This window comes from Cupressus sempervirens, chromosome 6 (assembly GCF_028749045.1).
Source record: "Cupressus sempervirens isolate cs-2001-9-10 chromosome 6, ASM2874904v1, whole genome shotgun sequence".
NCBI classification, from domain to species: Eukaryota; Viridiplantae; Streptophyta; class Pinopsida; order Cupressales; family Cupressaceae; genus Cupressus; species Cupressus sempervirens.
In genome coordinates, this window is record NC_143123.1 from 554,326,856 (window position 1) to 554,340,156 (window position 13,301).

Below are 13,301 nucleotides of genomic sequence, written 5' to 3' on the forward strand. Positions count from 1 at the left end.
TATCGTATCTAAAGAACCAGCATCTAAAGAAAGAACCGAGCACTACACTATAGTTCACCTCCCGACTGACTATAGTTTCCAGCAAGCGATTCATTAGATGGATAAGTGGTCCCTACTATTATAAGGGATTTCTCTACGGCTATCCTCATGCCAGCCGAATATTATTGTTGGGTGGGCGGGAGGTATATGGCTCGTAGGGGCCATGTTATGTATAGAATCTGTTCCCCTTTTAGATTATTCACATCAGTAGCACCCCTATTGATTGTAGGCAGCACCCAACTATTATTAACCCCAGCGCCCGGCAGGCACTTTCTGATGATGCATCAGCAGCACCCCGCCCGGCAAGCACTTTCTGATGATGCATCAGCAGCACAACACTCTCTCTTATTAGGGGAACCAGATTTTAGTAGGGTAGGCTAGGCTAGGCTAGGCTAACGCCTGCCTCAAATAATTGTGGCTCAGTCTCAGTTGCTTCCCCACCGGTCGAAGGGCTTAATCCCCATCCCTGAGGTCGGGTCGAGTGCCCGGGAGCGGATCGGAGCAGACCTCTGCATCATTTAAGTAGCTGTTGGCTTTTCCGTCCCATCCCTCGTGATGCATCATCATCGGTCGGGTGGGACGGTGGTGAGCCTCCGACCCGAGGAGGGGAGGGTAAAGCAACACTGGGCACCATCCGATGAATGCCCTATATATAATGGGCGGTGGCAGGACCTCTACAGTATGGAGTAAATGAGTTCTTCCTCTGCAGGGGTGGTTATAACACGTCATGCGAGTGATATGCATAGGCACATACGTACCTGCGTCACAAGTAATCTCCCCCCGGGATAGATGATCGGCCGAGTGGGGGCTCCGTCCGGTCCTGGGAACCGGTCTAGTATAAAGAACTATCAAGGGCCGTTCGTCGCCTATAGATAGTAGGGCAATTACACCCATGAGTCTGGCGTTCCACTTATCTTACAACAATTTTTATTATGATACTCTATTGCTTACATAACTATAGATTGGTTTCAGATAATCTGAGACCTGATTAAATCAGAATTACTGTCAACTAATATAGTGTTAATGAATGTATAATTTCTTAACCTGTTTGTTCATGAAGATTTAAACAATGAGTTGATTTACGGGTTATAACGGTTGAATAAATATGCAGGTTAATGTAACAGAAATCCTCTTCAATATTTTACTGTATTTCTGGTAACTTGATGCCTAGAATATTTCTTGGTTTTTCCTTCAAACAGCAGATTAAGATGAAACGATCTTTTAAAGTAAGATCATATTTCTTATAAGGCAAGATCCTACAACACAACGGTAAATTGTGAGCCTCTTATCTGGGAGGTCTTGGGTTCGAGTCTATTCACGCTTAATAAATAATAATAATAATTAATCACAACACATAATAATAATTAATCTTCACTTTGACCTCTTGCCGATAAAAGAAAAAGGATCATATTTCTTATGCTAATTAGCTAATGATTTCTTTCCTCATTTTCATGTTTCAAGATTCAAACAGCCAAGAATTATTATCAAATTCATGTCTGATTGGATTTGGATCCCCTGCCCCTGCATCTGATGTGGATGCAATCAGATGCAGATCCACATTAGGATGTTGTCCGGATGCTCTTTGTATATAAATCCACAAGCACGGATGATTGCCCAGAAAAGCACTATTTTGAGTTTGAAAACGAATTTTTTTAAAAAATTATCTATTTTTTCCACAAAGCCTAAAACGACTCTTTATGAGATCATTCATAGTAAAAACATTTGATTTTGTTTGCTATTTTGCTCTCTTCTCATTTAGACTTTGGCATTTTGAATGGCAGATGATTATTTTCTAGAGGGATCATTTGTAGGATGCTAGATAGCTTCCACAAAGGAGATCTAAGCATCTAAGATAAGAAAATGACCCTATTCTTGAGTCTTTTAATGATTTTTTTAGATTTTGATGAATTGTTTCAAGCTTGTGATGGAAAAAAAAGAAAAAATTGTTAAAGGAAAAAGAAACAAATTTAGCTCTCTGTAATAATGTTTTGCATCTTTATTTTGCACTTGTATGCTTGTATTTCTTAGTTTTTTTTTTTTTCTAATTTGAATTTATGTAATTTAAATTTGAATGTACTATTCTTAATAGAGAGCTTGATAGGTGGCTTTGTCGTGCAAGGGTCGGATTGGCTTTCAAACCAATTTTTAGACCATGGATCATATTCTAACATTGTGAGCTATCATTGAGGAGGCTTGGCACCACTTGGCAAAAGTATACTGCTATTTGGTGGACTTTCGCAAAGTGTTTTGGATGGCATTTTTTCAAAGGCTTTAGGGACATTGGCTTTCTAAGACTCTTCTAGCGGCTATTATGCGGCTTTATGAGACTATGGTGGGCAGATTTACGACTCTACAGGGGCTCTCTGTTCAAATCTTGAGCACTATTGGGATGAAGCAAGGCTTCCCTTTCTCTCCCACATTGTTTGGTATTTATATTGACAAGTCAAAGGCTTTCCTCCAGGATCACTTGCTCCCCAACGACGATTGCTACTTGCAGCAAGTCTAGATCTCCATTTTTCTTTTTGTTGATGATGTGCTTCTTTTGGCCTCCTCTCCAAAGGGTCTTTAGCGGCTTCTTGATGGGTTGGCTTCCTTTTGTGACTTGTGGTAGTTAGTTGTGAAACTAAGCAATACTCAAGTGATGGTCTTCAACTGCTTGAAGACCTCCCATCTCCACTTCGATTTACAAGGCCTTGAGGTTGAGATTACATCCTCCTACACTTACCCCGAGGTTAAGTTCTTTGGACCCTACTTCAACTTGAGATCCGCCATGCAGCCCAAGGTCAATAAAGGTTTGGGTTAGCTGGCCATGTTAGAGAGACAGTGCTTCAGACACCACTTTCAGGACATGACATCCAAGTTGTCCCTCCACTCCTTAGTGAAACCAACCATGCTCTATGGGTCTGTGGTTTGCGAACCCTCTCTCCTGGATTCTTATTGGGCTTCAGTTGAGAGAGACCAAACTCTTTGCCTTCAACGCATCATCAAATGTCATCAATCTACTCCTCACAACGTCATTTTAGTTTAGGGCCCATCCTTCCAAGCTTGGGACCATATTCGATCTGGTCTGGTTCTTGCACCATCTTCGGGGGTTTGTTGATTCAGCTAATAGGTGGCATAGATAATCTTACCTTGCCTATTGTTCCTTTGAGGTTATCACTGGTTCTAGCCCTGATGGTAGGACCCCTTATTGGTATACCCAAGCTTCTGCTTTGCTGGGCTCGATCGGGATTGACATTAACTGGCTCCCTCCTTTAGCTCTCGTCAAATGCTCCCGCTCACCTCCTTCCCTTCCAGCAAGAGTTGAATGAGCACGTCAAACTTAAAATCTATAGACAGTATGTTACCACAACTTGGAGTAACCCTTAGGGGGATCTCCGCTTGAGGATGGCATTTTATGTTGAGCACTACTTGGAAATTCAAGATGTAGTCATTGTGCGCCCTTACTACCTGAATCGACCTTGGAGTCATGCCCTTCACATCTCCTTGGGATCATTTAGAGTCACTTCTTGTTGACTTCGCATTCAAACGGACCATCAAATTAACAAATCCGATCAAATCTGTCACCTTTGTGCTTTGACGAAGACTCACTTCGTCTTTCGTTGTCTCATTTACTACGAGATGAGGGGCCAGTTTCACTACCCATTCAAGGAGTGCAGATCTCTTTCCTCTCTCTTTAGATACACTGAATAACCATGCGGCCAAGAGGCCATGCGGCTCCATGATCACACCTTGCAAGTTCATTTCCGCTCGGGCCAAATTTCGGATCAGCTTATCACTTACTTTTTCTCACTTGTGTCTCCTACTAAAGGCACGATGCAGTCGCTAATTCCTCTTACTTCCAATCACACCAAGTCTGTCAGACCTCACAGAAGGTACACTCAGTTGCAGCACCCCCACCACCACCTCCAGCAGTATTACGAGACAATTCGGGGCTCACTCTCACCCTGGACTGTATCCTTCAATGCTGGACTACTTCTTAATGCCCAAGAAAGACCTCTAGTCTTTTCCTCTTCAGTTCTTTTGCTTTCGTTCTTCTTCTTTTCCAAGACACCGTTTGGTGCTCCTCTTGTTGGTGGTTGCCTTGGTTGTATGCTTTCAATCCCTTAGACCCATTTGTGGTCTCTTGTTGGACATTAATAAATTTATCTTATCTTAGATTATATAACAGAAAGAAATCAGATTGCAAGAATGGACAGTAGTCAAAGTTTGTGGGTGGGGAAGGAAATAATAAATTCAAAACTGATATGCATTTTTCTTTTATGGAGACATACCACAAGGATTTCACAAGTTGCAGGAGGTGGGGATATATTTAGAGGTGTAATTTCTGTAATTTATTAAAAAATGGCTCATATTCTCAAGTGGAACTTCACTTTATGGCCTTTCTCGTAAAGGGATGGGAATATGTAAAGGGGTTGTCTCCTGCACAAATAGCACGATTTGTAAAAGAACAAGAAAAGGCTGATAAAATGGTTCTAAGAGCAAAACAAAGTGCTTATGCCGGTGGAAAGAAAGAAAAAATGAACTTACCCACTAATCCAATAGCGGTCTCCAAACATCCCTTCTTGCCTATACCCTTCGCGGAAGATGAAGATGAACAAATTACCACCCATAAAAGAGGTCTGTTGGACAAGGTATTTAAAATGGAGGCAAGAGATATTGCCAAACTGATAATTGCACATTGCCTTCAACTTGGTGAGATCACCATATTGGCAGGAAATGGTGTCAGTAATCAAGCATCTCCCGATTTCACAAGTGCTGGGTTTGAAAAGGTGTGTACCACCTTTGCAAAGAGAGAGGAATGCCATAGAGACCTCCCTTCAACCAATTAGAGAATCTTGGATTGAAGCAGGTGTTTCTATTGTTTTTGATGGATGGAAAGATATCAGAAACTGCCCATTAATTAATGTTATTGCACTGTCCCACAAAGGGGCAATGTTTTTAAAGACAGTTGATTGTGAAGAAGAAGTGAAAGATGAAAAGTTCATTTCCAAAATCCTCACTAAGTCCATAGAGATGGTCAGTGATGAAACTGTAGCATAGGGAACTACAGACAGTGCAAAAAATTGTAGGGGTGCAAGTGCTTTGATTGAAGCAAGATAAGAACACAATTTTCGGACACGATGCATTATACACTATCTCAAATTGGTGATGCAACAAATTGGCACTCTAATAGAGTGCGTGGAATAAATATACGAAGAGGACGAGGAGACCCAGACATTTGTGACAAACCACTAAATGCCATAAGCAATATTCAGACCTTCTCCAGATTGAAATTGTTGAAGGTAAACTTTATTTATTTATTTATTTATGTCATGTCCAATATCAAATTGTATATATATTTGCTTAATATTTTTTATTATTTTTCATGGTTGAAAATATCTGTTATATATCGCAGAGCGCACAATATATAGTGATTTATGCTGCCTCACCATATAAATTGTCAACAATTTAAAATCTAGGATAGTCACAGTGTGTAATAATATAATCCTGTCCATACACTTCATATGGTCACATGCCCTGTTTCAAAATGATATCCCTGTATCCACATCTCATGCCTTCAGCGGATTATGGCAACTAGAAAGCAGAAGAGTTACCTCAGTTGAATATCAAATAAATGGAATTTACAAAATCTTGTACTTTTTAGTGGATATATAGACAAGCTCATAAACAAGTTACAGAAAGAAGACAACAAATAACTACATGTAAATTTGTAATGCAATTTAGCATTCATCAAGCTAGAATATTCAACCCAAAAGAAAGCAATTACATATGATTATACGCCTTGAGAAAAATTAAAACAGGGAGCAAGTTAAGTGATCTACAAAGGTGATTGGCACACAGGATTTGTCAAAGAACCAACTCACTAAGGAGTTTATTATTGATGTACAGTTTAAAAGCTACCTGTCAATGACCACATCCCCTTCAAAGGAAGTGAAACCAATAATAAGTTCAAGAACCCGGAACTCTCTTTTAACTTTTAAGGGATTGGACAATGTACCATGATGCAAAATATAACTTTAGCAGATGGAAAATGTCATAGATGATTACCTCCAATTGAGAAAATGCCTGCATTGTTGATGAGAACATTTAAAGTACCTTGTTGGGCATTCCATGCCATCGCAAAATTCCTAACAGAATCAAGGGAAAGGAGATCCAACTCCATCACCTGTATAAACATAATTAATAAAATCGGCAAATCAGATAAAATGTCAATTTATGTGAGTCCTTGATAGCAAAAGACAAAATATAGTGAAAGGTAAGAACTCGCAATGAGAAAAACAAGGAAAATTTCAAAAACACCAGTAAGTTGATAATTGACAGAATATGTCAGTAAAATTTATTACTCAGGTAGGATCAGACAGAAAGCCATATTCACAAAAAAGACAACAAAAAATCCACCAATTCAAAATTAATGAGCACCTACAATCGAGTCAGAATAAGGAATATCACATGTGCAAAAAAGAACATGAATAGCAATTGATTGTCTTCAAATAATATCATCGCAGGAGATGATAGAACAATTCTTTGGATACCAGTAAGTATTGTTGATGCAAACAAATGTTATACAGCATGATGTTCTTCAAAAATGATCTCAGACAAGCCTAAATTGAGTAAATTTCACATGCATTCAACCCTTAAACTTCAAAAGTTAAAAAGTTTCTGGTGCGAAGATAGAAAGCAACATACATTCAATGATTCTGTGTGCAAGAAAATCGAGTTCATAAAATGCCTAACTGGTTGCAATTCCACTTCCGATCAAAAAAAAGCTAATGTATCATAATGGACTCCAGCATGTGTAGCATTAATACATTCCCTAAGAAGCTAGAACTCTAGAGCAAATCCAAATCGCTAAGTTATCCAAACAGATATGGAAATCCACGTGACCAAATTCTTTTTAGCTCCTTCAAGAACATCTTCCCATCTTACCTTCCGAAAGGAGGAAGTGCTGTAAGATGAAGGACAAACCATTGCTACATGATTAAAAATTGCTATCCAATGAATGGGTCTAAGAAAGAAATTTGTATATATCTATTCAATTCACAGCCACAGTATCTATATTTGAAATTTGACAAAATGTGTTTTGATAACCCTTCCATATTTAATATTGGATGTTGAATGTGCAGACCCATTAATCAGCTCCAGAAAGTTGTTTCATGTGTCTTACCTTAAAAAGTAGGGCCTTCATAGCATTACACTAGAAGCAAAGCATGCCTCATCTTTACAAAGATTTTGTGGTTATTGTGCTGAAATCAGCCTAGCTGCTGCAAGTTTCAGTCCCATGGCCATGATAATCTGCCAACCCTTCCCAAACTTCAGATATGACTGGACAATGAGGATCCAACTGATCAGATGGTGACAGTCCCCATCCCTACATATCTATCCACTCATCCATCCAACTCAATTATCCATTCTCTTCAAATCCCTTAACCTTCAGCCCCAAACGAACATTCTTGCATGTACTACTTAGGAATATAGGAGGAAAGTCAGTATCTCTCTGGTTTTATGTCATTCCTGTGTAAATTCAACAAACGATATACAGTTTCTGTAGTCTAGGGATTTAAATAATTCTCTCACTTGAAATTCAATAAAACCTACAATTTTGAGGGCTATAACATGCACAAAGAATCTGCTATGTACTTTACTTCAAATAACCTTAATGCTACATCTACCTATTTCATTCCTAACCGGGATATTATTCCTGAACCAAATGCTCAAACAGAAATTTGAAGTGCTCTTCCTTGCACTAGAATCACCAGTGAAGTTTAAATCTGCAAAGCCATGAAACACTAACTGTCGGCCTATTATAGTTTGATGGTATATGTTGCATGTACCCTTGGCAAGACAAAGTGTATTGATTATTATGTCTAGCGTTTTATTTTACTCCTCTACTAAACAATCATACGAAGTCTATTCTTCATTTGTTACGCTGATATGCAGTTGTGATGCTACAATTTCACCTCCTATATTGGACTGCTAACAGATTCCTTTTGTAAGCTTTTGCTAGTTAAGTAAGTGACTGCTGTGGCTATAATTAAATGTATTTCTTAGATCAATCTACTTCGGCACCATACCCGCATTTGATTTTATAAACACCCTGGCATAGACCTTGTAAGCTCAACATGAAATTGATCTTTGTGGGCAGTTGACCCTTTCGTGCCTTTAGTGGAATATAATATAGCTTCTAATCTGAAAGTACGTTTGTTGTTTTATTGAGCTAATAGCGCTGTGGAGTCTGAAGCGGACCATTGGTCACTTTCCAATCAAGCGAGACCCCTCAAACTCCAATTGGAGTTCTCCATCAAAGCATAGCATAAGAAGCTGATTTTTTTAGTTAAGTTTACAACATTCAAAATTCTAATAGAGAATGTGATTGGGCAAGAAATGGCCTGTCCAGCTCAATATACTACCCGAACAGAAACAACAGCTTAGTTGATAGTTGATTAAAAGGAACTCTTTGGCTTAGTGCTAGTCACCATGTCTAAGGGTTTCCGGTGCAATGGCAATGGGGAACACTCGTAAGAGTCAAGTTCAAAATCCTCTTACTGGGTAACGTGTTTTACTAACCCCAACAAACAATTGGAAAGGTTATGGCATCTAAAGAATTTGGATACACTCATAAATATTAACTGCAGCTCAAAAATATTAAATGCTGCTTTAAAAAGATCGCAAACATTTTCGAGGATGGGGAGATAAAAATGCTAGAGGCCAATGTCGCATGTCCAAAGTGGCATTTTGGAACTTTATTCTTGTTAAAACTTAGGAAAATAATTCCCAAATTGGTATGTTGGAAACTTTACTCTTCTTCAAACTTCAGAAAATAATGTTTTAACAGATCAGACGGCCGTATGAGAGATTAAGCTTCTGAAAAGATGGTTATGCTATTTTTAAATCTTATTGGTAAATTAAGAAAAGAATATTTATACACACTTCTACATCAAGAGGACCTCCCATCCCACACCAGTCCTTCTGCCATTTATGTATCAAATCGTGTGCAGCCTTAGTATTCCTGCATGCCATCACAACATGTGCCCCTGCTTCTGCCAGTTGCCTGTGACAACAATAATTCACCACAACAACAATAAATAACAAAGAAACAGAATGTTATCATCTGAGCAAGGTGCGTATTTTCTTTAAGTGCGTGGATCTAATTAAATTAATAAAGAAAATCAAACTGCAGATAAAATGGGTATAACTTACTTTGCCATTTCTAAACCAATTCCGCTTGTGGCACCAGTTATAATGCAGCTTAGACCATTCATAGGTGGTAGCTGCAAAGGGTTTTTTAGGTGGCATGCCAGAATTCTCTGAAAAATAATATCATATAAGACAACTAGCAGGCCCCTTATCCATTCGATCCATCCCAGCGTGCTCTGCTTCTTTATTGCCATTTGAACTCAACCTCTCTTACCTCCTTACTTGTCTGCACATACACTACAAATATAAACACACATGCAAATGCATCGATCGATCGATCAATAAACTCTACCAATATAGTAGAGCGCTCATTTCAGTGTCAATACATTATGAAAGATTCGGAACAGCTCAATGATCAGAAATTTGTCTTTATGCCATTGTTTTTTTGCCCTTTTTCTTTTGACCGTGATTTGTTCTTTTTATTATATACGATATGTAAAACTTGTACCAAAGGTAAAGTAGGCATAAGAGCCGCGCGTATTCCCATAATTATTTTTACCAATCTCTTCATCTCTCTCGCCTCCTTAAATCAGTCACTAGCACTTGCACCAATAGTGTTGTGATGTGGAGTCTAACTACACTCAAAGGTTTATTCGGCGCAATTTCTTTTCAGAGTATTTTTATGGGAGTTTGGGGGCAGCACCTCTGCGGGGAGTTGGGACAGCACCTCAAGTGTGCTCCCTATTGTAGTACAAGGCAAGGTCAAGGGGCAACGCCTTCGTAGGGGTTTTGGGGGGCAATGCCCACGAAGCCAAAAATGACCTTATATTGTGAAAGTCGTCGACTACTATTTTTCTATTATTCTAATCTTAATTTTGTAAGCGGCAAAAAGCTTGTATAAAAAAGCTTAGGGTTAGGGATTTTTATAAGATATGATGTGAAAGTTGGTACTTTCGGCGGTATTGAGTTGTAAGGGATTACAGATTGTAATCAGGTTGTAATCACTAGATCATAACAATATTGGACTTGTCGTTGGTGGATGTAGCCCAGACATTGGGTGAACCACATTAAATATTGGTGTCTTATGTTCTCTTATGTGTGATCTATTATTTTCTAATATTGGTTATCTTTGCATGTAACTGTTATTTCTGTCTGAGGTTAATCCTAATAGGTGGTATCAGAGCCAAATGGTCGTCATTTGTTTTTAACCAAACCATCATCTTCTTTTTTTTAACAATCCTTTGTAAAAAGGTCTCACGGTTGAGTGAGAATCTCACAATTGAGTGGAAGTCTCACGATTGAGTGGGAGCGATGGCAAATGAGGGTAAGGGGAGGGTTGACAAGTTTAATGGAAAGAAATTTTAATTATGGAAGATGCAAATGGAGGACGATCTCTATCAAAAGGATTTATGGAAGTCGTTGGAAGGAAAAACCAAGAATTAGGGATCTATGACAAATGATGATTAGGATCTTTTAGATAGAAAGGCACTTGAAAGTATTTGATTATGTCTAGCACCAGCGGTGGCATTTAATATTTCAAAAGCGAAGACGACAGAAGAGTTGATGGAAACCCTAATAAAATTGTATAAAAAACCCTCTGCTTCAAATAAAGTATTTCTCATGAAGTGTTTATTTAATATGAAAATGGCAAAAGGTGGATCTATTGCAGATCATTTAAATGAGTTTAATATTGTTACTAGTCAATGTTGGTATACATATGGACCCAGATTTTAAACTTTCAATTTCAAGTCTTGAACCTTTCAGTTTCAGGTTTTGAACCTCTTTGAACTACTTCGAACTTGGTTCAAAGTGATTCAAAGTGGTTCAATTTGTTCAAAGCAGGGTTCAATGTGGCTTATTCCATGTTTAGAAAAGTTCATGTGGTGTGATAGGTTCAAGACAGTTCAAATCAGTTCAATAGTTCAAACTGATTCAAATTGGTTCAATCAAGTTCGATACGGTTTAAATTTGGTTCAAAAGGACCAGTCTACCTCACTATGGTATATACGGGCCAAGCCAACTCAATTAGAATTCAGTAATGCATAGGTGCAAACTCAGGTATAAAGTTGCAAGCAGTTTAGTGGTCTTAGTTCAACGATTCAAAGATGCAAATATGAGTTCAAAAGTACAATCAAGTTCCTAAGTTTATGACTGTTTAGTGATCTAAATGATGTAAATTCAATTGCCTAAAACCCAAAGTTCAGAATTCAAAACTATGAATGTGGGATACGGAAAAGAGTGAAAATGGATGGAATTTATACATTTTTGGATCAGCCAATAAGACTTGCACGAACTATGGGAAATCATGTTTCGCATACAACAAGATCAGTGACAGGCATTGGTTACATAGTTATATTTGATAACATGATGGAAAAGAGTTTGAAGGCAGCGAATCTCCAAGAATGATCGAGGTGCTATAACAGAGAATGGTTATGACATCAAATAAAAATACAGTGAAATGTGAATTTGATGGAGCATTTTTATTCTGATGACAATACAAGTAGCACTATCACTCTAGTTTTCTACCCATTTTGTCCCTTGCCTTATGAAACATAAACTACTTCATAGAATGAAGAAAACAAACAAATGTTCAATGGATATATACATCATGCTTTTATGGAAAGAGGAATTCAAGAAGTGGTTATGATTTCTATAACCATAGATTTGCAGGAAGCTAGAAAATGGTCTCCATGCGTAGGGCATAACTCCCAACTCCACCGTTGGATCATGCTCCATTTTAGATATGTGTGAGTAATCCTAATTCTCTAATCCCTAACTAGAGAGATCTTCAAAATGTTTCCATATTCAGGAGTTACATATGATTGTTTGCACCACTATCGAATCAGCAATAACAGCCACAAATTGCAGATGACAAGAAAATTAGTCTCGGTGTGGGTGCCATAACTCTAAGCTCCACTGTTGGATCTTCCTAGAATTAAAATATGTTGGGAGTATCCTAGTTATCTAAATCCTCACTAGAGTGATCTTAAATATTCAATTTTTTTTGTGAGATGTAGGTGACTGTGTGCAGGTATATCAAAATTATCTAAAACCATCACAAATGTAGATAATAAAAAAAAATCATATTTTGGGGGCCATATCTCTCAATCCGACCATTGGATCAGGCTGTATTTAAGATATTTATTGGAAAGCCTAATTATTTAAATCTTCTCCAAAAAAAACTTATGAGATTCATTATGGATCAAAAGTTATGGGTTTCTATTTGCACCTCTATTGGATCAGCAGTAACAGTCACAAATGTGGATGACAAAAAAATTAGTCTCAGTGCAAGTGTCGTAACTCCCAACTCCATTGTTGGATCTTTACAAAATTGAGATATATTAATCTTAATTCTCTAACTTCTGACAAGAAATCTTTAAAATCTTTCTGAGTTCATGAGATACATGTGATTGTTTGCACCTCTATTGGATCAACACACTGTCACCAGCAAATGCCACTTGTCAGCATATTTTAGATGGTTGTTAGATCAAGAAAAGATCCATTATGTCACTTGTAGAAGAGTATATGGGTGCATATTCTAATATGAAATATGATTATTAATCTATTCATATTTCTAATGTTTGTAAAACATTAAAGTTGATAAGGGGATACTTTTCCAGAATAAGTTATTATAACCGTATAACAGTTTTGAAATTCTTTATATTAGGAAAGCAACAATGTAAAAGGGGTTCCACTTTTCTTTTCTTGGGACAAACTTTGTGCTATAGCAGGAGTGGAAAGTTTTTCCAAATTTATTACTAGCTCTTATGAGGGAGAGACAGCAGGGCTTGTGTTTTTCTAAACTGTGTGTTAGAGAAAGGAATAAATTTTGATTTGTTTTAGGTAATGAAAGGGAAGAGATTTACATTTTCTTCCCGACAGTGATTTAGATGCATATGTGTAATTAGGTCCATGTTATCTTTTATGCTTTAGAGAAGGGAGATTGGAAGATAATTGCACATCAAAACCTGGAGTTTGAGCAGTTTCTTTCCACTAATCGTGATCTTTACATAACTTTCAATTTTCTCTAAAAATGCATTTTGATGTCATTATTTTCTGATTATGTTTTCATTTCAAGATATATTTAAAAAGCTCTGATTCTTCACTTTCTCAAGGAGATGGAA

The 13,301-nt window shown here is 37.7% G+C and overlaps 1 protein-coding gene across 1 annotated transcript in view; it reads right to left on the bottom strand.

Annotated features, from left to right (window-relative positions):
• Positions 1 to 9,692, bottom strand: part of LOC149553459 (dehydrogenase/reductase SDR family member FEY-like) — a 48,145-nt gene extending 38,453 nt beyond the window's left edge. The window contains exons 1-3 of the mRNA XM_089788905.1: positions 9,241 to 9,692; positions 8,971 to 9,091; positions 6,091 to 6,208 (exon numbers count right to left, since the gene is read on the bottom strand). Coding sequence (XP_089645031.1) covers positions 6,091 to 6,208; positions 8,971 to 9,091; positions 9,241 to 9,431 — 430 coding nt within the window. The 5' untranslated portion in view covers positions 9,432 to 9,692. The remainder of the gene's footprint in view (positions 1 to 6,090; positions 6,209 to 8,970; positions 9,092 to 9,240) is intronic.
• Positions 9,693 to 13,301: the final 3,609 nt, after the last annotated feature.